Below are 25,920 nucleotides of genomic sequence, written 5' to 3'. Positions count from 1 at the left end.
ACCTGGAATCAATCAAAAGGTCTGCAGTAGGTGAATGGATACATTTGGTAAATCCATATAATGGAAAATATTCCATTCAGAACCATGTCAGAGCCAAAAAGAAAAGAGCTATTAAGTCATAGAAAAACATGGAAGAAACTTAATGCATAGCCAATTTGAAAAAACTACATATTGTATGATTCCAATGACATGACATTCTAATTTTTTTTTTATGTTTTATTTATTTCTAGGAGAGAGAGAGAGACAGTGTGAGCAGGGGAGGGTCAGAGAGAGAGGGAGTGACAGACTGAAACAGGCTCCAGGCTCTGAGCTGGCAGTCAGCACAGAGCCTGACGCAGGGCTCGAACCCACGAACCGCGAGATCATGACCTAAGCGAAAGTCAGACGCTTAACCGACTAAGCCACCCAGGTGCCCCTCCAATGACATGACATTCTAGAAAAGGCATGTAGCAGTCGGCGGGTGGGGGGGGAGTATGGATGGATAGATAAATAGGTGGAGTACAGATTTTAAGTCAGTGAAACTATTATGTATAATACTGTAAGGGTGGATACATGACATTATGCATTTGCCAAAACCCACACAATTGTACAACATATTTGTACAACACATTCATACATGAATCATAATGTTAACTTTAGTTAATAATGTATCAATATTGTTTCATCAATTTTAACAAATCACTTCTAACAAATGTACCACACGAATGCAAGATGTTAATAGGAAAAACTATGTTTGGAGGAGAGGGACTATATGAGGACTCTCTGAACTTTCTGTTAAACTTTTCTATAAACCTAAAAGTACTTTAAATAATCTAGTCTTAAAATTTAAAAAGAAAAGTAAATTTGGGAAGGTTTAAAATCTTACAGAAGTACGTGATACATTCTCGATTCTGAAAATTATTTTCTCTAATAATGTACTCTGAAACTAGAACACAGCATTGTTAAAATGTTGATGCCTAAGAATGAAAAAGAAACAATATTTTTTCTGATTCATCTTTGGAGGGAAGAAGCAGAAAGAAGATGGCTTTCAGTAGGGGTAGGGGTGGGATGGGGCACAACACTGCAAAAGATTCCTTGTTAAGGTAAGGCAAAGAGAACTCTTATTTTAGAAGGGAGAAGATGTGGGTCATCTGGGTGGCTCAGTCGGTTGAGCGTCCAACTTCGGCTCAGGTCATGATCTCAGGGTTCGTGGGTTCGAGCTCTGCATCGGGCTCTGTGCTGACAGCTAGCTCAGAGCCTGGAGCCTGGTTCAGATTCTGTGTCTCCCTCTCTCTCTGATCCTCCCCTGCTCATGCTGTCTCTCTCTCTCTCTCTCAAAAATAAATAAAAAAATATATATATATATATAAAGAAGGGAGAAGGTGCAGAAGATGATATAGAGCTGAGTTGTTCCATATAATAATGTAAAAGCTTTCCCTCACTTTGGGTGGAACGTTTCCTCTGAGGTTAGAACACATCTTGGGTCATAGACTTAAGGCTGGGTAGGAGGTAAACTGGCTTTCTTTCAGCAGTGTTAGGGCTCCTACAATCTAAATACAATGACAGCGCCTGGACTGAAATGTTCCTTTTCTTCTTGTGATTTCCTCTCATTATCGCAAGCCTTCTGCAAAATCTTTTTTAATGTGGCAACCTGTTCTAGCTGTGTGTGTGGGACTCGGGGAAGCAATTTCTGCTTGTACTGGAGAGGAACCAACTTGGCGAGAAGCCAGGCATGGCTGGCAGGAATCAGAGTGGCTAGGTAGCCTGGTGGGCTGAGGTTACAAATAATGAGGACAGATTTGGGGAGGATGTAAGCATTTCTGGCAGATCCCAAGAATTCTTAGGGGGAGGCACTAGGTACAACACTGGAATTCCCTCCGCAAAGTACAATGAGGTCTTTCTTAACTTACTGAAATTTGGGCACGCAAGAGCCTCTATCTCGACAGATGAATGTATTGTGGAGTATCTGGTTGCACTTACATTTTTAGAAATATTCTTTATCCATGTTTTAACATAAGGCATCCATTTCAGTTCTTCAGGATCCACATACACCATTCCACATCGACTGACTGTTGCAGGAGAGGCAACCCTTAGGTCTTGCACCTAATATTGAAGGGAATTGAACAAGAAATAGCTAACATAATACTTCCTTATTCTTCCATCTTCAGTGTTAATGAGTCACATGTTTAAAGTTAACACTGAAGGGCTTTATATAGAAGAGAGTATAATCAGAGATGGAGAAGGAAAGTTAAGTGAGGCATAAGGCGAATAAAAACCCCACACAAATATAAGAGGATATTGTCATTTTCTAATGGGAATGTATAGGTATTTATTTTTCCTCCTCTTTGCTTTCCTCTTTTCTCCATTTTCATTCTTGTATCTCATACCTAGCTGAACATAGGACATAGTAGGCATTCAACCCATGTTTGATGAATGAATACAGCAGGGCTGGTATCTTCAGAATATTTGATAGCTGTATTTGGTCCACATTCCTTTTCCAATCCCTTCACCAAATATTCATACAGCAGACGGGTAATTTATTCACAGTAAACATAATTATTTTTTTGTTTAACTTAGGAAGCATTTCAAATCATGTAATGTCATCAATATATATGTTAACTACCACCAAAGGAAAGGAAATAAGTGCTGAGGCAGATAGAATTTATCGCATTTCCATTTATAGATAAACAGGAATATTTGAGACACTTTGGTTCTCAGGATGTACCCTCTGCTCTAAAAGGATAATAAGATAAGTATGTAAACAAAACACCATGGTAGGCCTTATAGATGGTAAATGCTACATAGGAAAGAAAAAAATTGACGATGGCATACCAGTCTAATGCTTTCACTCCATGCTAAGGCATATATATTTACCTCAAAAAGCATGTGGATTTGAGGTGTGAGTTTGATCCTCTCACTGTTAGCCAGGCAAAGCATCTTGTTATCATCCAACACTGTGTTCATATTTTCAATCCAAAGAGCATCCACGGGCCCATCACTGATGATCCATTTATGGTCTTCTGAAGTGTCATTCACAGCTGCTCGGACACTTAATGCCATCAAACCGTCTTTCCACTCCAAGGTTAAGTTATTAACTTCACCATATAATTCACCCATTGTAATTGATTTAGGATTAAGAACGTATGTTTTAACTGGTTGGTAAAAGGGATTGTCTACACCAAGTTTATGCAAATTCCCTAAAGTTTCTGCTAGTATTTGGTAAACTGTGGTCTTGCCGCCTCCTGTTGGCCCAACTAGCATAACACCATGTCTTACCAGCATAGTTTCATAGAACTGTATCACTTTTTTAACCATACATGTCTCAGGCTGAAGATTCTGTCTGTTCATGACATCTATAATTGTTGACTGCAATATACCATAATCATGTTCTGGAATTTGGACTCCAGGAAAAAGGTCAGATATAATTCCACTGAAAAAACGAAAATAAAATCATTGGTAATTGATATTTCCCAATATTTATTACAATTAATTTATTACAATCATTGATTACAATGAGTCTTATTTTTCTCCTTGATCTTTTCTTCTGAGCATGCATAGTACTAGTCTGTCCTATGTGTTATACCAGGATCTAACATTTCTCTGATATTGTGCATGCTTTTTTTCTTGTACAGTAGACCAATATTCTTAAGTATATTGGGAGCTTTTTGAGGTAAGGGATATCTCTTATGTGTTCATATTGTCCATAGTACATTGCATAGGACTAAACATATAGAAAGTTATTAATTTTTCAGCTTATTTAAAAAATTATACTTAGGGATGCCTGAGTGGCTCAGTCGATTAAGGGTCCTACTTCAGATCAGGTCATGATCTCAGGGTTCATAGTTTTGAGCCCTTCTGTGCTGACAGCTGGAAGCCTGGAATCTGCTTTGGATTCTGTGTCCCTCCACTTATCTCTTTGTCAAGAATAAAGAAACATTAAAAAAAATAAAAATTATATTTATATCTCAACTTTTTATTTATTTTATTATTTATTTATTTATTTATTTATTTTTATTAAAGTCTTTTTTTTAAAATATTTTTTTATTTACTTCTAGGAGAGAGAGAGAGACAGCATGAGCAGGGGAGGGTCAGAGAGAGAGGGAGATACAGAATCTGAAGCAGGCTCCAGGCCCTGAGCTGGCAGTCAGCACAGAGCCCGATGTGGGGCTCCAACACGCAAACCGTGAGATCATGACCTGAGCCTGGAGACTGCTTCGGATTTTGTATCTCCCTCTCTCTCTGACCTTCCCCTGCTCATGCTGTCTCTCTCTCTCTCCAAATTAAATAAGAACATTTTTAAAAAATTTTAAAAATCATTTATATATTGGGGTGCCTGCGTAGCTCAGTCAGTAAAGTGTCCAACTATTATTGATTTAAGCTCAGGTCATGATCTCATGGTTTGTGAATTCAAGCCCCACATTAGGCTGTACACTGACAGCACAAAGCCTGCTTGGGATTCTCTCTCTCTCTGCCCCTCCCTTGCTCGTGTTCTCTAAGTAAATAAATAAAATTTAAAATATAAATAAAAGAGAAATCTTTAAACAAATCATTTATATAAATATAAATGTCTTTGGACAACATCTTAGTAGAATCTATTTAAATAAAAATGTCCATGCTCTTGGGGTGCCTGGGTGGCTGTCAGTTAAGTGTCCAACTTTGGCTCAGGTCATGGTCTCACAGTTGGTAGGTTTGAGCCCCACATCGGGCTCTGTAATGACAGCTCAGAGCCTGCAGCCAGCTTCAGATTCTGTGTCTCCCTCTCTCTCTGCCCCTCCCCTGCTCATGCTCTGTCTCTGTCTCTCAAACATAAATTTTAAAAAATGTAGAAAAAAATGCCAATGCTCCATAAAACCTAGGAAACTTACTAAAACTCATTTAGTGAAGTATCACAAGTGTGCAAAGATAGATGTAGAGGAATTTTCATCATTGGATTCTGCCAAAAGGGAGTAGACATCTTCTGGAAATCAGAAGATCTGACAGAGGACAAAAGCCAAGGGAGCTCCAGCATAGTCATAAATGGACATCCCAGGATGACTAATGTGCACCAGGGCAATGGGCAAGTTGTCCAGGTTAGGGCAGGAAGACAGTGGCTCCAAGGAGATAAACTTGATAGAATGTTTTATATAATTGAAGAGTTGTTTTTTTTTTTTTAAAGTAGATTTACACAAACCCTGGCAGAATTTGGAAATAAATTATTGATAGATTTATAGGAAAGTAGGCAAAGGATTAAAAAAAAGTGAAGACAATTAACAAATGCAAGGAAAAGAAAAAACAAGGGAAACTTAGCTCAGCTGTGGATACTATTTATAATAGTTATAATAGATTATGAAAACCTTGAGGGTGCCTGGGTGGCTCAGTCAGCTGAGTGTCTGATTCCTGTTTTCGGCTCAGGTCATGATCCCAGAGTCATGGATTAAGCCCTGTGTTGGGCTCCACACTGAGCATGGAGCTTGCTTAAGATTCTTTCTCTCTCCTTCTGCCCCTCTCCCACTTGCATTTTCTCTCTAAAAAAATTTTTTTTAATTATGGAAACCTTGGACATTTAGCTTCAGTTAGACTGCAATATAACTATGGCGAAGATGGGTAGAGGGGAAGAGGTACGTGTACATATCCTCATCTCCCATTTACCAACTTTATGGATCATACCTAAACCTCAAAAATCAAGAAATAGCATAAACATGATACTAAAAAATATGGGGAAATAACAAAACAAACAAATTAAACAATTGAAAAATGATTGCCTTTGGGAAGCAGGAGTTGGTGAAGGGCAGAGAACTATTGTTTCTCATGAAACTAATTTATACTTAAAAATTTATTTTTGTTTATTCATTTTTTTTGAGAGAGGAGAGAGAGAGACTGGACAGAAGAAGCAGAGGAGGGACACAGAGAAGGAGAGACAGAATCCCAAGCAGGTTCCACACTACCAGAGTGGAGCCCAGGCAGGACTTGAACTCACAAACCATGAGATCATGACCTGAACTGAGATCAAGAGTCAGATGCTCACCTGACTGCACCACCCATGCAGCCCTATGATGCTTTTTAAAACTACATACACGTATGACTTGGATAAACATAAAATTTAATAGTAAAAGTAGAAATCGATAAAAGCAATCACATTTTATGTTAAGCCCCGAGTCTGATGTTTTGGGGTCAGGAGTTTTTCTTAGGTCAGGACCTTGTAACTGAACAGTAATTTGCATAACATACAGCCTACTGACCAAATTTTGAAAAAAAAAAAAAAAAGAAAGGATTGATGCTTAAACTTTAGTATCTTTATTTTAAGCTAGTATTTTTTAAACTGCAGTAATTATCTCTAGAAAAGATAAGAAGGTTATTACCTTGTTAGAGACAGACATAACTGAAGAGAAGACTATCCTTTACCTCTACATGGCAGCTATGTTTTATCTGTAACATCTAGAAACTCACCTGAATAGAAGAGCATCATCTGTTAGGAATTTTGGCAAGTTGGAGTCTCGTAAAGCTCGTATCAACACTACATCTTCACTTAGGTGTGGATTCTCCCTTTTTAAGGACCTAAATTTAAAGGAATAATTCAGATGATATTTGTGGGAACCCAATACTGAGCATGATTTTCCAAACCTGTGGGTCAGGGAATCCCCTTGAGAAAAGCTGTGGAGGGCAGCCTACTTCCATCAGAGGACAAGGACAGGTCAGAAACTGCCTACACAGCCTTGAGGAGAATGACAAGGATATTTTTTCAACCTCCCCCCCCATCAATCCAGACTTTATCCAACCTGAATTTACAGTTCCCTGAATGCATCATAATGATTACAGCCCTGTGACTTTCTTTTCTCTCAGCCCAGAAGGTCCTGCTTTGCTCTTTTGACACACCTTAATTCTCCTTCAAAACCCAGCCTAGTTACTCTCATCCTCCAGAAAGTTCCTCCAACACCCTCCAGAGTGAACCTCGGGTATGGCCCTATGGTTGCCCCCTTGAATGTATCCTGATGACTTCTCCTGTATCTATCTCACCCACTGGTCTGTAGTTGTGTTCTTGGAGTGCACAAGCATCTGAACTCCTTAGTGTCCTTGGTCTTTACATGGCACTCCTGTGAAGGGGAGAAATACTTTTATCTGGGAGGTTGAAAAAAAGAACAGAGAAGGGCAGAGAGATGTGCTCAGAGCCCAGGGATACAGGGGCCAGGCAGAAGAGGTCCTGGATGTGTGGAGCCTGAGCCAGTGAGTCATGGCCTAAAAAGAAGAGACAGTAGATTCCCTCAGAGACTCTGGATAAAGTGGGGGTTCCAGAGGTAGGAGCCTCAAGAGGTTATAAAGGGAAAAGTTGGGGCCTGAAAAGAAGAAACCAGAAAGTTACTTTACTAGAAACTACAAAGAAGCTCAGGCATGGACCAAAATGTAAAGGCAGAGGCATAGGCAAGGGCAGAATAAGGAAACCAAAGTTTCAGAGCTCTGAGCTTTGTCAGGTGACACATATGACTTAACTTACTGTATATGTATAACAAATGGTGCCTTTTAAGTCTAGTCCTCCTATCTCATGGTGGTAAAGACTCCTGTACTCCAAAACCAAACATATGTGATGAGCTCAGGGGAAATGAAAGCTAGCAGAAGCCTCATCGAGACTCAGGTTCAGTGTGGGGCCAGCCAGAACTGTTGAGCGATGAGGAGGTGCCCTCTTTGGCTGCGGCATGGGAGTGTCCAGGTAAAATGATGGCAGTGGCAGCTAACATTTACTAATCACTCTCTATGTTGCTTTAAGAGCCGTTTGCGAATTAGCCATTTAATGCTTTGATTACATGGTTTGGAATTTCACTCTTGAGCACTTTGATTTCTTACCCAGCCATGACCAGTACAGACTTTACAGCTCTCATGCCAAAGTCGTAGTGATCCTGCTGAGAGAGCTGTTCACTGCAAAGCTTATACATCTGAGTCATTTTTCTTGCTAATATTTTACTGGATTCAAATCCTTCAGAATATAGAATTACCTGGAATAGAAAAGGACAATGTAAATCTTCTTATACTTTATTGAGAGCAATAGATTAGCATAACACCAATGTGTTCTAAATCTACTTTATCATTATACCTCTGCAAGTTGTTATATCATTTAACAAAGAAAAGTGACAATTGAAGGGAAAAGGGTTTTCTGTATTACAGGAAGGTGGAGGGTGGGATATCATACAGGGCTGCCTGGGCAGCAACTCTGCTTTCTTTCTATAGATGAAGATGTGGTCTTGGTGACATTTGGTTTAAGGAGCAGCAGAGGCCACTGTTTGAAAATGCTCAAATCCTGGAGGTTGGATGGTGTTGTAAGGGCTGAGTACAAAGGCAAGACTTGAGTTTCTCTGATCTGAGAGGAACACCACCCTATAGCCAGAAACAGTGATTGCTGTGTTCTCCCTTTAGGCTCCCTGAATATCAAGGGAAGCTATGCAGATTTGCTGCCTCTCCTCTGCCCTAAGGGGCTACCTTGCTTCTGACAAGTTAGTACATTCTTGGTTAAAGAAACTGGATGATGACAGTCTAGTTTCTGCATTCTTGGTTAAAGAAATTGGATGATGACAGTCTAGGGGAGTGTGGACCCTTTCTCCAAATCACTGCGGTTGGTTTCAGAATCAGGATTTGAAGTGATGTAGACATTTCTTAATGGTGTTGGTTTTGCTTATTGCTACTACAAATGGGCATAGTGCTCAGCACATGGCATGTAATTAAAAATATTTAAAATATTTATTGTGGACAGACCCTGATTCCTTAAAATCTGTAGCAACAATAGTAGTAGCACTCAGTATATGTGCTGCCAAAGTGAGCACAGTAGTAGCACTCAGAAGACTGGATTTTTAAATTTCTCCAGTTGATTATTGGGTAATAGAACAACAGGACAAAGAATGAGATGTGAACAAAATTTTGGACTGAGTTCTAAGCCTGGTTTTCTTCCTACCAGCTTTGACAATGAACAGCTTATTCTCCTTGTCTACACATGGCCTAAAAGGAAGACAGCACCTGTCTTAACTGCCCGCCACCCCACCATGCCCACATGGGGTGCTGGAAAACCCATGAGATTCTGTAAGCACTATACTGGGAAAAGTTATAGGATCTGTTATGCTCTATTCTATTCTTAGGTAATTACTTTTACATCATATAGAAGAATACTTTAAATTAACTGTTAGTAAAGGAATTTATTAGCCACAGGAGTAATCTGTGCTTTGTGAGAAATTCCATTTTTTTAATTGAAAAAAAATTTATGTTTATTATTATTATATTTTTTTTGAGAGAGAGAGAGCAGGGGAATGTCAGAGAGAAAGGGAGACACAGAATCCAAAGCAGATTCCAGGCTCTGAGCTGTCAGCACAGAGCCTGATGCAAGGCTTGAACTCATGAATTGTGAGATCATGACCTGAGCTGAAGTGGAACACTTAACCCACTGAGCCACCCAGGCACCCCAATAAATTCCATTCTAAAGCCAGAGACTGCATCAGATTCCACAGGTTAAGGGCTCAGTCCTACAAGAGTGCCTCCCACCCCCCACTTCAGATGCCAGTCTGAAGTTCAAGTTGTTATCTGTCCTTCTGATTGACTGTTTACAGATTGGAGGTTCTAACGACCTCCTGCTTAGGTTCTTTTAATTTGCTAGAGCAGCTCACAGAACCAGGAAAACATTTACCAGTTTATTAATGATGAAGGATATGAATCAATAGACAGATGGAAGAGATGCAAAGGGTCAGATAGGGGGTAGGGCTCAGAGCTTCCATGCCTTGTCCAGGTGCACCCTTCTCCCCAATCTTCACATGTTCCCCCACCCACAAGCTCTCTGAACCCAGTCCTTTTGGGTCTTTATAGAGACTTCATTACGTAGTTATGATTGACTAAGTCAATGGCCTCTGGCTGATCCAAACTCCAGCTCCTCTCCCCTCCCCAGAGGGCAGGGTATGGCACCTCAAGTTCCAACTCTGTAATCACAGGGTTGGTTCTCCAGGTAACCAGTGTCCCATCCTTAGATTGCTTAAGGGCTTTCAAAAGTCACCTCAGTAACATAACGATATACACTCAAATCACCCTTATCACAGGAAATTCCAGTTCTTGTAAGAGCTGTAGATAAAGCCAGGAGCTGGTAGGAGCCAGAAACCATTGATATTAGCCATTTGAATGATGAAATATATACTTCTTATAAATCACAATAGTATTTTTAGAATGAATCCAGACATTTTAGTTCTTAGAAATGAATTGATAAGCTCCAATGAACAGGTTAATTAAATTCATTGATTCATTCCAGTTTTAGGGGTCTACTATATTCCAGACGCCATTATGGAATATAGCAGTTACATACACACACACCCCAAAACATTCTCGGTGATAACAATCATACCTACATTTAAGAGCAAACAATAATGTGTAACTTTTGCCAGCAGGCAGTCATAAAGGAAACTTTCTACCTCAATCAAATCAAATGGTAAATAAAACATGACTGATTTTTTTCTACTTTATAATGTGAAGTCCAAGTTGCTCACCTCTGCAATCAAAGCATAATTTGGAACCATCATTGCAAAGGGTCTAAACAGGGCTTTCAGATTATCAGGCAATTCAGTTCTGCCTGCGTATCCAGGATTCATTGTGATAAAGGCTGCACAAGTCATGACCAACTTTATTTCCCGTCCCTCAAACATGAATCTAGACAGCTGTTTCAAGAGAAAAGAAAATATAAGTTAAGACTTCTCCAGACATTTGGTAATTCTTTCACATAAACACTACTTGAGTACAAAATTTGTGTATGGAACATTCAAGCAAAAACTACTAGCCCAGGGAATCTTGCCGTTGGACAACAGGGAATGTTTCTCTCCTGATCCTGGCCTACCCTCTCCCAGTCTCTTCTTTCTGCTTCTCTGCTCCTGCTTTGCCCAAAAGGTGTCTTCTTTTCCGGCCTAGTCCTACAATATTTTAGGCCTCAGCCTCTTTTGCTGAGGCTCCTCAGTTCAGGTTACATTTCATGGCCCTTAACCCTTCTCCACCCCGACTGTCTGGGACTCCCCCAGAAACTCTAATGGTATCTTACACCTTGGGCGTTTGGGGTCCCACTGTTACTACCGGCAATACCCCTTCACTTTTATTCAAGACCAAACACCTGTTGAACATCTGCTGCAGGTGTGGCAAGGGGTTAGGCATGGAGGTGGAGAGCAGAAGAAAACTCATTCCTGAGCCCTCAAGAAGTTCCCAGACCTGATGTGTGGAGTCAGGTGTGGAAGCTGTGACCATGCAGTGTAACAGACACTATGCTGGAGGTGTGTGCAAAGTCCACAGGAGAAGCAGGGAAGCCTGCTTGAGACATGAAGGAGGGCATTTCATGTGGCCAAGGAGGGGCAGCCATCTGGTCAAAGGGAGCAGAAACAAGAAACAGCATAGCGTGTTCAGGAAATGACCAGCGATTCACTTTGGTAAAGGGTAACATTCTAAGAGGAAAGTGTAGCTAGACTGAGGCCTGAGAATCAAGGGTCTTACATGATGGGCTAAACAATTTAGATTTTGTCTGGTGGGTGAAGGGAAGCAGAGAATTTCAGGCAGAGAGTGATAGGATCAAAGGTGGCAGTTGAGAGGTTGGACAAACTGTGGATGGGGGGGACCAGGATGAATTGTTATCGGACAAATGACGAGATCCAAAATGATGGAGTTACCATTAGTGGATGAGAGGGATCTAGCAGATAAAAATTAAATGGATTTGGTGATGGCTTAGATTCTGGAGTTGATGGTAATGGGGGAAAATCCAAGACCAATTCCAGGCTTCTAGCTGGGCCACGGGAGGAAGGCACTATTAATAGACACAAAGAATACAGGGGAAGACGAGGAGGTGTAGCAGTGCCTAGAGGAGAAAATGCTGGGCAGTACCACTGGAGACCAGTCTTGTTGCCGCTAAATGGCTGTGTGTGCTGTTTAATCTTGTTAGTTTCTGTGCTCTAGCATCAGCTATTCGAGGGTATTGATTCCCTTCCAGTGATCTCAGATGCCTTCCTACTGTCCTTTAACCTCACACTGTTACCCCCCAGCTGGCAATGCTTCCATCTTGCCTCTTTAGTCCTTTTCTCTTACTCCCTGTGTTCTACTCTCAGCTACCTGCTCACCAAGGTGATCGGGCTTAGGCATTGTGCTAAACCCGGAGGTCCCTGCATTTAACATAGGCTGCCTCTGAGGATGTGGGTGGCAGGAGAGTGTGTAGTTGAAGGAGTTCAGACTTGCAGGCCACATAGATTTAGGTGTATATCTTGGTATGTGGTATCCCCAGAAATATTATTTAATTTCTTTGAATCCTCTTCATCTGTAACCTTGGGAAAATGCCTTCCACTTCATGTAGGTTTGGGGTGAAAATGAAATAAATAAATGTAAAGTACAATAAATTATACAATTTAGTGGCTCATTAAAGTCTGATTTCTGTTCTCTTTTTACTTGTTCTATAATTTGCTTTTTTGCAGAGGTGATAACGAAAACACTGAACAACTCTTTAGCAAGGCCTTTCCAATGAGAATGGCCTCTGTCCCTAGAGTGAGAGCTGGGTCCAGGGACCCCCTTGCTACCAGGATGAACCCTTATGGCTGGATCCAGGAAAGGTCTGGCGCTCTTCAGGAAGGGGACATGGTAGTGGTTGGGGACCCTCAAGGAACTCGGGGCAGTGAATATTTAAATATGAAACAACTGCAGGCCTGTTCTGGTTTGGATAGGATGAGAGCCAAGATCCCCTTGGGTTCTCTAGGGCTCTGCCCCTATTTTTCTGCCAGCACTAGGCTGAGCATGGGGGCGACGATGAAGGCAGTGGAATCCAGAAGAGGTACAACAGAGAAACCTAGCAGAGGAGTAAATGTCAAAGGCAAGAACAAGAAAGGGAAAAGGGAAAATAGGAGGCGGAGGGGACAGGGTGTGGATGCATGCTTGTGTGTGTGTGTGTGTGTGTGTGTGTGTGTGTGTGTGTGTTTGTGTGGTGGGTGGGAAGAACAGAGCTCTTGGAGCGCAGAGAGTGAGTCTCACCATGTCTGTATCCATAGGTCCCCACATAGTGTCTGACATATTTGTGTTTCCTGGATGAAGAATTAATTCACTCAAACTAAGTCGTATTGCCATAGGACTCACCAGTTACACTGGAAACATGGGTAGACATGCTAAATTAGCACTGCCCTTCCTAACAGGCAACATACTGACAGTTACAGACTTAAGAAATGCTACTTCCTTGGACAACTGCTCCAGGACTTACCTTTGCAGCTTTGGCATTCCTAATAGTAATGAGCTGCTGTGCGATGACCGACAGAACTTCTATGTCGATTCGATTAAATTCATCAAAGCAGCACCAGGCCCCTGATTGGGCCAGACCGCTGAAGAAGCGCCCCATCATCTAAAATCAAGATAATGCCATTCAGCTTTGTGTTGCACAGCTGAACACCTTCAAAAGTTAAATTCTGAGTGGAATATTAACATGAAGTGGTATCTGCAAATAAGCAATATTTTTACACGAACCCTTGGCCATGTTAGAAGTTAGCACTTTTATGTAAGAGGTCCATAGATTCTGAGTCAGCAGGTCTGCTGTAGGGCCTGATAATCTGCATTTCTAACAAGTTGCCAGGTGATGATAATGCTGGGAGTCCAGAGTTAATTAGCACTTTGAGAACCACTGCTCTAGAACTTGGCTTCTCAAAGTGAACTGGTATCAGCTGACATCCCCTGAGGGGATTTTAGAAATGCAAAATCTCAGGCCTTCCCCTAGATCCCCAGAATCAGAATATGTACTGTAATGAGATCTTCACATGATTCATGAGCACATTAAAGCTGGAAAAACACTGTTCTAGAAGAAGAAATTTGAAAAGAAACCGAAGAGCAACCCATTAATCCTGATGTTTGGAATGTGTTCCTTTGTCATGTGTGTTTGTTTTTTTAAAGTTCTGATTTAAATTCTAGTTAGTTAACATACAGTGTAATATTAGTTTTGGGTGTACAATATAGTGATTCAACACATACAACACTGGTGCTCGTCACAACTCATATACTCTTTAATCCCCATCTCCCATTCCACCCATTTCCACCCACCCCTCTCTCCTCTTGTAACACATGAATTTGTTCTCTACAGTTAAGAGTTGTTTCTTGGGTTGCCTCACTCTCTCCCTGTCCCCCCCCTTTTCTTGTTTGTTTCTTAAATCACAAATGAGTGAAATCATATGATATTTGTTTTGCAATGTGTTCCTTTGAATGGCCAATGCTTCATGACACATGTATTGATCCTTCTCTATGAGCCTGATTATTCCATTAAATCCCATTATGAACCATCCTTGATATTGTAAGTGGTATATAATGGGTTCATGTTTTTATATTCACCCCCCCCCCCGACAAAGCAAAGAAGATATAATTATAGGTATAGAATAGCACAACTTCATAAACCTTAACATGGTCAGATAAAATTATACAAACTAATAAAAATCAGAAAGTGAAGTTTGAACAGAAAGTTAGAAGGTCATAGCTAATAAACTCTTGATTTCATAAGCTGCCAGATAATGTCCAAAGTTGATATATGCAAATACAGTAATAAACACATATTCTTACAAATAATAGCAATCGTCAGAAGTAAAAACAAATACAATCAGAAAACTGGTCTCTGGAGGGTGGAACTGGGTGATGTGACAAGGGGCAAAATCTGTTATTTTTAACTTTGGATCCTTCAGTTCAATTTTTTCCACATGTAGATATTTAATTTAAAAAGGTTAGTTTAATAAATCCTTACGGAGCAAGGTAGAGTATAAATAAGAATAAATAAATACTTAAGGGATGCCCTGGATGGCTCAGTCAGAGGAGCATGCAACTCTTGATCTTGGGGTCATGAGTTCAAACCCCACACGGGGTGTAGAAATTAATCAATACAACTTTAAAAAAAGAATATTAAATTTCTTATCATTGAACATAATTGATAATTGGTACTTCAGGGATCATCAAGCTACAGACCACAACCATATCTAGCCCCATGCCTGGTTTGTGAATGGAGTTTTATAGGAACACAGCCACATTCATTCATGATATATTACATTTACATATAGTTTGTGGCTGCTTTCGTGCCACAACAGCAGGAAGAACTGAGTTGCAAGCCTATAATATTACCACTTGGCCTTTTGCAGAAAGTTTGTTGACTCCTGCTCTAGAGTCTAAGATAAATGAATCATGTACACATACCCTGTGACTTTAAGTCTCACAGCACACACTCATGCCTTTGGGAGTGCACATCTCCCAGGAATGACTGAGCCCAGGTGATGACTACCTAATCACTGAAAAATGGATTTTGATATATAAATCCAAATTTTGAACTGAGAAGATGTAAAATAACCAAAATTATTATGCCAAAAAAATCACCACTATCATAAAACATGTTGCATCTCTACTGAAATAATGAGGTCACTTAACATAGTGGGAGCAGATCCCCATAAACTGGAGATGTTGGGAAGCATGAATTTTTCCACAGATTGCTGACTGCAGTTTCCCATCTGCCTCTGTCACCCTACTCTGAAGGTACAGGGGTCACCTTTCCTGATTACCCCTCTCCCAAGATTTTCTGGTCTCTCATTATTCTCTTGTCTTGCTACTGTGAAACAACTTTCTGCCTGTAATGCACTTCCACTGATTTTTTGTTTTTTAATAAAAAGACATTCCCAGAAACATCTTTTTTCCCCTAAATTTTAAAATAGGAGCAGGGTTTTTAAAGCACATATCCTATGAAACACTACTTTCTAAAGATGCTCCTGAAAAATAAGTATGATTTACTCTATAAAAATTAAGGAATTATGGGGCACCTGGGTGGCTCAGTCTGTTGAGCGCCCAACTTCAACTCAGGTCCTGATCTCGTGGTTTGTGAGTTTGAGCCCCATATTAGGCTCTGCACTGACAGCACAGAGCCAGGAGCCTGCTTCAGATTCTGTGTCTCCCTCTCTCTGCCTGTCCGCTACTCACTCTCTGTCTCTCTCAGAAGAAAATAATAATAAACATTAAAAACTGTTCTTTTAAAAAGGAATGAATTACAATTTATTTGGACAATTTAAATGATTATATTCTAAATTCAGACATTATACAGGTGTTTGTGTAACTTTCAGAAAAAGGAGACTATTAGCTCTGTGTATTAGTGGCTAAAAGGCAGTTTGGTCAAATATATTTAGGATTTGCTGAATTAAATAGCGAAACAGATTTCCTAACTGTGGGACTTCATACAGTGTTTAATATGCTACTTTGTGTTGTGGAGATCTGGAAAGGGAATAAAGAATAGGGGTCCTGTAACCCAAAACTTTGAGAACTACTATACTGAAAAATCTTACCATGAATTCTCACCTCTGACATATTTCATTTTTAATACACAACTCTCTGAATTGCTTTTCTCTTCCTGTAAGCATATTCCTTGTTCCTAGATCTCCCTCTATTATATCTCATACCTCATCTTATTTCTTTCCACTTAGTAACATGAAGATTTTTTTAAAGTTCATTCATTTATTCTGAGAGAGAGAGAAGCATAGGTCAGGGAGAGGTAGAGAGAGAAAGAACCCCAAGCAGACCCTATACTGTCAGCACAGAGCCCGATGTAGGATTTGAACTCACAAACCATGAAATCATGACCTGAGCTGAAGTCAGATGCTTATCAGCTGAGTCCCCCCAGATGCCCTCATGAACTGATTTTTTACTTTACCACCATTTGATAGATCCTCTAATGGCTTTGGTTCCTACCTGGACCACTCAGCCCACCTGTGTTGACTCTTCTCCTTTACTCTATTTATCCCACTTTGACATCCCTTGCCCTGTGCGTCTCCCCTTGCTTGCTATCACCCCTTCTCTCCTTTTTTTGTCATTCCATATTGCAAGCAAGAAAGCCCATAAAGCACTTAATGTGAGTGTTCAGGTGCTGGGACTATACCTTGTAGTCCAAGCCATCGGAGCAGTTGAAGACCACACACTGGATGGCAAGAGCTTTAGCGAGGTCTTTGGTTGTCTCTGTTTTCCCAGTGCCAGCAGGACCAGCTGGCGCACCTCCCAGGTCAAGCTGCAAAGCCCCCATGAGGCAAAGGTAACAGCGATCCTGAAGAAATCCATAAATTGTCATTACTGAAGGGCACTGACTCAAGCCACAAATTTATTAAGTCCCTTTCCTTCTACAGGAGGAGGGTTATTATTTTCTATGAAAGGTTTTACAGCAATTGAGATATACTCAAAGATCCAGGTACGTGACTGATGATGCAAATCTCTGTTTCATGAAGATATATTCACTGCAAATCCTTTCAAGAGTTAGGGTTGGATGGGGGCGCCTGGGTGGCTTAGTCGGTTAAGCATCCGAATTTTGCTTAGGTGATGATCTCGCGGTTCATGGGTTCAAGCCCCGCGTCGGGCTCTGTGCTGACTGCCAGCTCAGAGCCTGGAGCCTATTTCAGAGTCTGTATCTCCCTCTCTCTCTGACCCTCCCCTGCTCACGCTCTCTCTCTCTCCTAGAAATAAATAAAAATATTAAAAAAAAAAAAGAGGGTTGGATGAAACTTTTCAAGACTTTTTTTTAAGAAAGCATTTGTGTCACAATTAACCTAAGGCATCAGTAACTTACCGTAAGAGGAGTAATAACTAGTCTTGGGCATGCACCCAAGTACTCATAGCCATAGGTGTACTGAGAGAGCGCCATCCTAGCCACACAGTTATCCAGGTCTATGTCCCAATAATAGCGCAGCTGTCTCTGCCAGTCAAAGGAATCCACTTCCTCTACCTACATAAGTGATAACAATGGTACATTTATTAGATGCAATAATTTCAGAAAGAAATATATGATTTCGCTTAAATAAAAGTTACCTTGGCTTGAACAAGTTCGGTGACTATGTCTCTTGCATGTACATCAATAGTAATTAAGGCAGTTATGATGTTTCTGTGTAATTTTGGAAGACTACCTCGAACTATTGCTGCCAGGGCATTTAATCTCTACAAATCAAAAGAAAAATGGTCATAATGGATTTTCAAAAATCAGCTAACATATTTTCTTTTTTTTTCTTTACTATTTTTTTCTATCTTTTTACCATTGAATTTGGAGTAGACATTTGCCAAAACTAATTTTAAGAATCTGTAATTCTGTGATCAGATAGGCCAACAATTTAATTTAGTCAATTCCTAGATGAATTCTATGAAGTACATACTATCTTTACCCCTATTTTATATTAGAGGAAACTAAGTGTCAAAGAAGAGGCTAAGTAACTTGACAGCAGTCACACAGTTATGAGGTGGCAAAAATGAGACTTGAGTAGATATCTGCCTCACAGAAAGCCTGTGTTCTATAATAATGTCTTTAGAGAAGACTCTTTTCCCTAAAAATTAAATATTCTTAAGTAGTACTCCTCATTTTCAGGGGTAGTTTTTCCTTTGATAATCAGAAAATCTGAGCATTAAATTTTTTTTTTTAATTTTTTTAATGTTTTATTTCTAGGAGAGAGAGAGACAGCGTGAGCAGGGGAGGATCAGAGAGAGAGGGAGTCACAGACCGAAACAGGCTCCAGGCTCTGAGCTGGCAGTCAGCACAGAGCCCGACGCCGGGCTCGAACCCACGAACCGCGAGATCAGGACCTAAGCGAAAGTCGGACGCTTAACCGACTAAGCCACCCAGGCTCCCCGCATTAAATTTTTTTTTAATGTTTACTTATTTTTGAGAGAGAGAGAGAGCCAGGGAAGGGCAGCGAAAGAGGGAGACACAGAACTGAAAGTAGGCTCTAGGCTCTGAGCTGTCAGCACAGAGTCCAATGCAGAGCTCAAACCCACAAACCATGAGATCATGACCTGAGCTGAAGTTGGACGCTTAACCAACTGAGATAACCAGGCACCCCAAGAAAACCTGAGCATTTTGAATAAGCCAATGATTGAATGAGAGCATCTTTGGACAGATTGTGCTCCCAGTTTTCATGTAAGTGGTTCAATCTTTTCCAAGGAGAGTAGTGCCTCAGAAGGCCTTGCACTCCTCTGCTGAATTTTCTCACACTCTGACCTTGATCAGGGACCATCTCTACACAGAGGTCAAGGGAACTTTTCATACAGAATCTTTTCTCTTCTTTGGGGCTGAGTGACATGAAATTCTATGAGGTCCTCAAGAGATAGTGTTCACTCATCTCAAGAAAGTTGTTTCTTCTCTTTCCTATTTCAAAGGTAATTTTTAAAAATGCCACCTTGCTTGGAAGTAGAATTAAGTTTGGAATTAAAGATTAGGCATAGCTGTAAAATGGTATTTCTAAACTATAGCTTGAAAATTCTCAGCGAATGGTATTTGGATTCAGTTATTTATTGTTTTACTGATGGTTGCCTAAGGATTCTCTAGAATAGTAGAAAAGCACATCTTGAGCCTAAGAATAGAAATGGCACAAATCTTGGGGTTTTCTTGGATTGAATAACTTCTCTGAGAGCTATCCAAGGCCTGATAAATACAAAGTCTCTTTAATCTTGCAAACCATCATAATCCTGAGATTTTCCTCTTAAATTCTTTCATCCAATTTTATAAGTATTCATATAAGTCCTATACAAATATTAAGGCTGTATCCTTATGAAAACCTGAACATAAATGGTTTTAGTAAAAACCCCAAAACTCTGCAAGTCATATCAGAGCATTAAAATTTCTGAAATATGTGTATTTGCAGTGACCATGTAAAGACAAAACAAAACAAAACAAAAAACCAAACTGAACGAACAAACAAAACCACTGAGACCATCCTGCAGAGCAATATGTTCAATGTCACCCTGTTAAAAATCCTACCTCAAAGTTTACTTTTTCAAAAGCTTCCAGGGCCTCTATATGATTACCACCTTCTCTTTCCAAACACTCAGTCAAATCACGGCACCACATGATTTGAGAAATGGTCAGAATCACCTGCATCAAAACACCTTTCTTCAGTGTATGTTGCATGCCATCAACAATAGATTCAGAGATGGAAATTTAAGGGGTGTAAATTACTTGAGAAGGGTGACCAGCAATCACCCAGTTTGTCCTTGGTTTCCCCTGGTAGTCCGCGATGGCAACTTTGCATAGGCGACGCAGAGATGTGAACATGGCTTCTTCCACTTTACCAAGCCATTCTTCCACGTTGCCTCGAGCTTTGAGGCCTTTTCCCAGGCTAACCTAGAAGATAATTAGAGCAATGATAACATGTTCAGTGTGGGACTTGCCAGCTATACAGCCTCTGTACCTCTATACCTCTGTACCTTCAGAACCCTGAAACACTGAAGCCTGGCCACAAATACTAGAACCTTCTACTGATATCTCACTCTCCCTCTCCCTCTCCACTCCCTCTCCCTTTCTCTTTTTCTCTCTCCCTCTCTGTTTCTCACACACACACACACACACACACACACACACAAACACACAGGCAGCCAAGGAAGATGGAGTGGAGACATGTAAGGGAGAGCATTCTGTACAGAGGAAATGTGCCCAGAAATGCCAAGGATATTAGGAGAGGGAGACAGGAAGAGAGGGAGAGGAAGGGCAGGAGGGGGAGAGGGAGAGAGAGAGAGATTGATTCTTCTCTGTGAAGTCATGTGGTTCTACACAGTTTGCTAATGCATTCACTTGCTCAGTGCTTACTGTGTGCCAGGCACTGTGTAGTGCCCTAGAGACACTACTGCCAACAATGACAACTAACACTTTCATAGTACTCACTGGGTACAGTTAGTTCTAAGTAATTTACACATAATACTATTGAAAATTCTCAGCATNGGGTGTTATATGGAAACCAACTTGACAATAAACTATCTGTAAAAAAAAAAAATGAAAAAAAGAAAATCCTCAGCATCTCATCAATCAGGCGCTATTGCTATTCCTCATTTTATAGATGAGGTAAGGGATGGGACTTCAATTCAGGTAGCCTGGAGGTAGAACAAGTACTCCTGCCTCTTCTGAAGAAGTGAGTAAGCAGGGCTCCAGTTAGCTCCACTCTGTTCCCAAGAACAAGGCACATGCCTCTGTTACTGCACTCACTGTGGTGCTTTTTCAATCATTTGTTTGACTCTATCTCTGGTAGAGCTCTTTGTGGGCAAGAATTTCATCTTGGTTATCTTTGAAACTGCTGAGCCCGCACAGTATAAGTACACAGTGGCACTTGATGAATGCTTAGAGGGACTGAAGAGTAAACTTCTACCTTCAACCCCAGAAGGGTAACAAAGTTTCCCTATAAAGAATTATAAACAAAAGCACCTCACCCGTTCTCCTTCTGGTGATAGCATCGCTAGAATGTCATTAGTATAAATCTTTTCTGGCTCTCCTTCCATACCAGGAATTTTTCCTTCAGGAGGAGGCATGAGAGCAAATTCGAGCTTTGAAATGGAGTCAAAGCATTTCCTTAAGTGTGGCTGCACAGCTTGGGGATTTCGTGTCTGTGCCAGAATCTCCAGAAGTTCATCATTTGACAAGAAGTAAAACCTGGATTAAAGAAAATACTTCAAGTATGACTTGGAAGTCAAAGGAAAGTCTTACATAGGCATGAAAGATAAATCTCTTAGCCATATCTCTTCCCTAGTCACTGATTTTCTGAACCTCCTGGTCTCCCCAGAAACCACATGTCTTTAAATATAATTGTTATGAAGACTAGTGTGGATACATCTCAGACATCTAGAATTAGTGCCTGATACATACAAGATAGAGATTTTTCATGAAACTGTAAAAAAAATGCTAGTTCTTGCTGACACTGATTTTGTTCTACAGTGAAGATATATTATTCATTTTTCCTTGAATCTAGCCTAGTGCCTTACACTGACCTGCTTTCAATACCCAACATGTTGGATGAATGGATGGATGGATGGATGGATGGATGGATGGATGGATGGATGGATGGGTAAATAGATAGGTGGTTATAGGAGCTTTATTTTGTTCTGTGAATATCCACATGTGGGCCATGCTAGTGTGATCCTGCATGGGACTTTCTTAAATCTTGCCCACCAGGGTAATTTAGAGGCATGAATAGAGTATAGGAGGAGAAGGGGCATACCTAGGTGCCCATGGATGAGGGCCTGGCCAGAGAAGACACTTCATTTCTGGAGTGGAGGAGACTACCTATGAGAGATCCCTTGATATTGAAGGGAATGGAAAAGAGCCCATGGAAGGCCCCATGTGGGAAAGAGGGGGCTAGATATGCACCAGCTCAGTCAGGATTCTCTGCTGCCTTGCCTCTCTTCTCCCCCATGTCCCAAACCTGGAGACCTCAGAAAGCTAATTGGGAGAGGGAAGGGTTGATCACCACATATCCTCATCATCACTAAAGCTTCAGACCTGCAACAGTTTTGGGTAGAGAATGGGGAAGCTTTCACTTTGAAAGAAGTTCAGAGTTTGATTATTAAAGATCATTTATTCGTGACAAGAGGCTTTGTTTTTTGTTTTTTGTTTTTGTTTTTGTTTTTTACATTATTATCTGAGAATGACCAGAAAATTCATGAGGTCTGCTCAAGATTTTGTTGAGGGGCAGGAAGAAACTGGCCCCTAGCTGAGAATGCAAAGGCAGTTATTAGTTAGAAATAAAAATGCTTTTGGTTGGATTCTTATCAGTCCTCCTTCTTTACTATACAGTAATAATTAATTTGTGCCCATGCCTTTCTCTTTTCAACTAATGAGACAGATAGCTATAAAGATTGGGCCATGAGCCATGTGAAAGCAGAAACAGTATTGTATTCATCTTGTGTCCCTAGGAACAAACTTGGTCGGCAGCTCATAGTTTTCATTAAGGCTGTCAGGGTAAAATCAACACCACATAGAGCCTCCTGACATAACATACATGTTGGAGACCTATTTCATGCAGTTATGAGCCAAAGAACAAATAAAACCTGATGCTTTTTGGTGTTCAATATTATCAGTTAAATTTGTTTCTTTTTTTTTGTTTTTGTTTTTGCTTTTTTTAGATATCAAATGTAGTATACGAATTTCCTCTTGCTTTGGGAGACTCAAGCTGGGAACCACTGATCTTCTGGATCTTGGATTTCTCGTGCACACACATACCCTGTTCTGGTACCCAACAACAAACCCTCTCAACCAAATAACCCAGATAAGCACCTAAACTTGGCTGCCACAGTACTTGTCCTAGGATAGACCTTAATGGCCATTTCCTTAACAGCTAACAGGAAAATACCATGAAAGATAAACCATTTTGCCAATGTCCTCTGTGTTACAGTACAGCGTGCCCTAACAACTGAAGTTGGCTACCATTGAGTAGCTTATTCTGGTGTTATATAACTATATTATAGTGGTTTACTTCTAGCACTATTCACCTGTTAACCATGAGCCCCATTGGGGCAGAGATCTAGGCTTTTCCTCTTTGTATCTTTGGCACATATTTGCTATGCTTTTGGAATAAAGAGATGAGTAAACAATTTCATTTGGAGTTTGTGAAATGATCTCTTGGACACTTCTCCAGCGACACTCTTAGGTCACTGATTAATCCAAAGAAACCTGCTCAGGCAAGACAGGGCTCTCTGACTTTTCACGTGCACATCTGTGGACACGCACCCACAGGCAGGCACCTACATGTGCACCCAACAATGGAACAAGGCTGAGACCAAGAATCCCTCCTGCACCTTGGGTACTTAAGGGTTCATCCTTTACCAAAAACTGTACCTTTATCCTGGAGTCTTACACTCTCCAATCAAGATACCAGCTGGATCGCCATTACCACACATCTTTCTTGTTTCTTGCTCTGGTTCCCTGATGTTATGGGAACATCATCTGGTTTTGATGTTACGGTTTGTTGTTAAGTATTTTCCTTTTAAATTAATGAATAGTCTCTGCTACTAAAACTATTGTAAGTTGCTTTATAAACTTACCTTGGAAAGATAACTCTTTTTGATTCTAAATATGCTTCTAGGCACTTTTGAATTTGGTCAAGTAATGCATTATTATTTTGGAAAGTCTCCAGAAGTCCTGTTTATGGGTGGCAGGGAGAAGGAAGGAAAAAAGTACTGGTAAAACTGTGTTAAAAAATAGAAAATATAACTTTAAGTGAAAGTAAAATATGATATTAACATTTTTAAAGCTTTGGTTTATTTGATAAAAATGGTCAAAAAATTAAATTTGAGGGGTTGGCTAAGAATGTTAACTATTACTTTTAATAATTTTATTTAATATTAGTCTTGACATTCACCATAGATGAACAAGTATTCAACCCAAAACATTTTTTAGCTGGCACTCCCCACTTGGGGGTGGGGCTGGGGGTGCAGAAACCAATGCCACACTAAACCACAAAGTATTGTGCTTGCTGAGTGCATGCTCACCTTAGGGACTTTGCCTTTGTTCTTCTCTCTGCCTTTAATAACTCTCCCTCAGAGTCTCATAGGTGTCTCATTCCTTCATGCCTGCTGCTTTCTGCCTAAAAGCCACTTTATCAATAAAAGTCTTCAATCACTCACACACACACACACACACACACACACACGGCAGCCCTCAGCTATTCTCTAGCCCCTTTATGCTGACTTTTTCTTCATAGCTTTATCATCACGTGAAATGGCAAATATAGGTCCACATTTTTTCATCTGAAATCCCAAGGACCAGAGGTATTTTGGAATCATGTATTTTTTTTTTTAATTTCAAAAGTTGTTATATAACAAGTCCAGTAGAGACTGGGACAACACTCTGTTATCAAACACTTGAATATTTTGCAGCAAAAGGTTTGATTATGCATGTGGTAATAAGGTCTCTCAGAGATGGCTATGTCCTAATCCCCAGAACCTTAGAATACGTTAGTCTACATGGAAAAAGGAAGTTGGTAGATGTGACCAATGATCACGGGAGGGGAGATTATCTTGGATCATCAGTAGGCCCAATGTAATGACAGGGGTCCTTATAGGAGGGAGGCAGGAGGGTCAGAGACAGAGGAGATGTGAGGACAGAAGCAGAGGTTGGAGAGAGTTGCTGGCTGGAAGGTGACTAAGAGCCAAGGAGTGTGGCTGATCTTTAGAGACCCAAAGTTTAAAAGTTTTCAACTCTGTCACACTATATAGCTTTTCCTTTCTGTTTCCGTTTTATGTAAAAGTCTTTGGGCAAAGAGCATAGCCCAGCAGGCTGCCTCTGCTTCACAGGGAAGCTGTCTGGAAGTTCACCAGGAAAGGCCATATGCTGCCATTTGCAAAAAACAAGCAAGTTTGCTGAGGCTTTGATGAAGTTCAATAACCATGTGTGTGCATGCATTACTACTTTGATTCCACATCCCTAAAAATAGAACTTATTAAATAACACTTCAGTCTCAAGATTAGAATTAAAATTCATGGTAATATTTTTAAATATATATATATTTTTTTATTTTTTTATTTTTTGTGGCATGTTTAATTTTTAATTTAATTTTATTTTCTTTCATAGTTTATTGTCAAGTTGGTTTCCATATAACACCCAGTGCTCATTCCAGCAAGTGCCCTCTTCCACACCTATCATATGGGAAAATAAAATCTTTTTTTTTTTTTTTTACAAATAGTTTATTGTCAAATTTGTTTTCACATAACACCCAGTGCTCATCCCCACTAGTGCCCTCCTCCATGCCCATCCCCCCTCGCCCCCTAAATATATATTTTTAAATATTTTAGAGACAGAGAGTGTAAGTTGGTGAAAGGGGCAGAGGAAAAGAGAGAATCTTAAGCAGGCTCCATCCTCAGCATGGAGCCTGATGCCGGCTCAATCTCACAACCCTGGGATCAGAACTGAGCCGAAATCAAGAGTTGGACACTCAACTGACTGAGCTGTCCAAGTGCCCCAATTTTTAAATATTTTTAATCAATTAATGAAAAATAAGATGTGGGAAGTTTCATGGTTATAAGTCTATGAGAGCTTTAGCAGAATGGGTCAATTGAATGTGAATATATGTCTTGTAGTCAAATTATGACATGTAAGTATCATTGATACTGTGTGGCAGCATCCCCAAATTATAAAAGCAGCAGCAGCAAAAAAAAAAAAAAAAAAAAAAATTAAAAATGTTAGAAACAAAACATAACAACAAA

General features: G+C 40.3%; 1 protein-coding gene across 1 annotated transcript in view; it reads right to left on the bottom strand.

The window, feature by feature from the left end:
- The window catches only part of DNAH6 (dynein axonemal heavy chain 6), a 209,415-nt gene that overhangs the window by 109,056 nt on the left and 74,439 nt on the right, over positions 1-25,920 (bottom strand). Inside the window, exons 23-35 of the mRNA XM_077751897.1 lie at positions 23,761-23,857; positions 21,154-21,373; positions 19,913-20,077; positions 19,715-19,828; positions 17,779-17,904; positions 17,540-17,695; positions 16,862-17,023; positions 13,184-13,321; positions 10,461-10,628; positions 7,795-7,943; positions 6,406-6,513; positions 2,854-3,409; positions 1,960-2,082 (exon numbers count right to left, since the gene is read on the bottom strand). Of these exons, the coding sequence (XP_077608023.1) occupies positions 1,960-2,082; positions 2,854-3,409; positions 6,406-6,513; positions 7,795-7,943; positions 10,461-10,628; positions 13,184-13,321; positions 16,862-17,023; positions 17,540-17,695; positions 17,779-17,904; positions 19,715-19,828; positions 19,913-20,077; positions 21,154-21,373; positions 23,761-23,857 (2,282 nt within the window). The remainder of the gene's footprint in view (positions 1-1,959; positions 2,083-2,853; positions 3,410-6,405; positions 6,514-7,794; positions 7,944-10,460; positions 10,629-13,183; positions 13,322-16,861; positions 17,024-17,539; positions 17,696-17,778; positions 17,905-19,714; positions 19,829-19,912; positions 20,078-21,153; positions 21,374-23,760; positions 23,858-25,920) is intronic.

This window comes from Crocuta crocuta, unplaced genomic scaffold (genome assembly GCF_008692635.1).
Source record: "Crocuta crocuta isolate KB4526 unplaced genomic scaffold, BGI_CrCroc_1.0 scaffold430, whole genome shotgun sequence".
In the NCBI taxonomy this organism is placed as follows: domain Eukaryota; kingdom Metazoa; phylum Chordata; class Mammalia; order Carnivora; family Hyaenidae; genus Crocuta; species Crocuta crocuta.
Note: the sequence above shows the minus strand (reverse complement) of the source record. Positions and strands in the feature narration are given on the sequence as shown.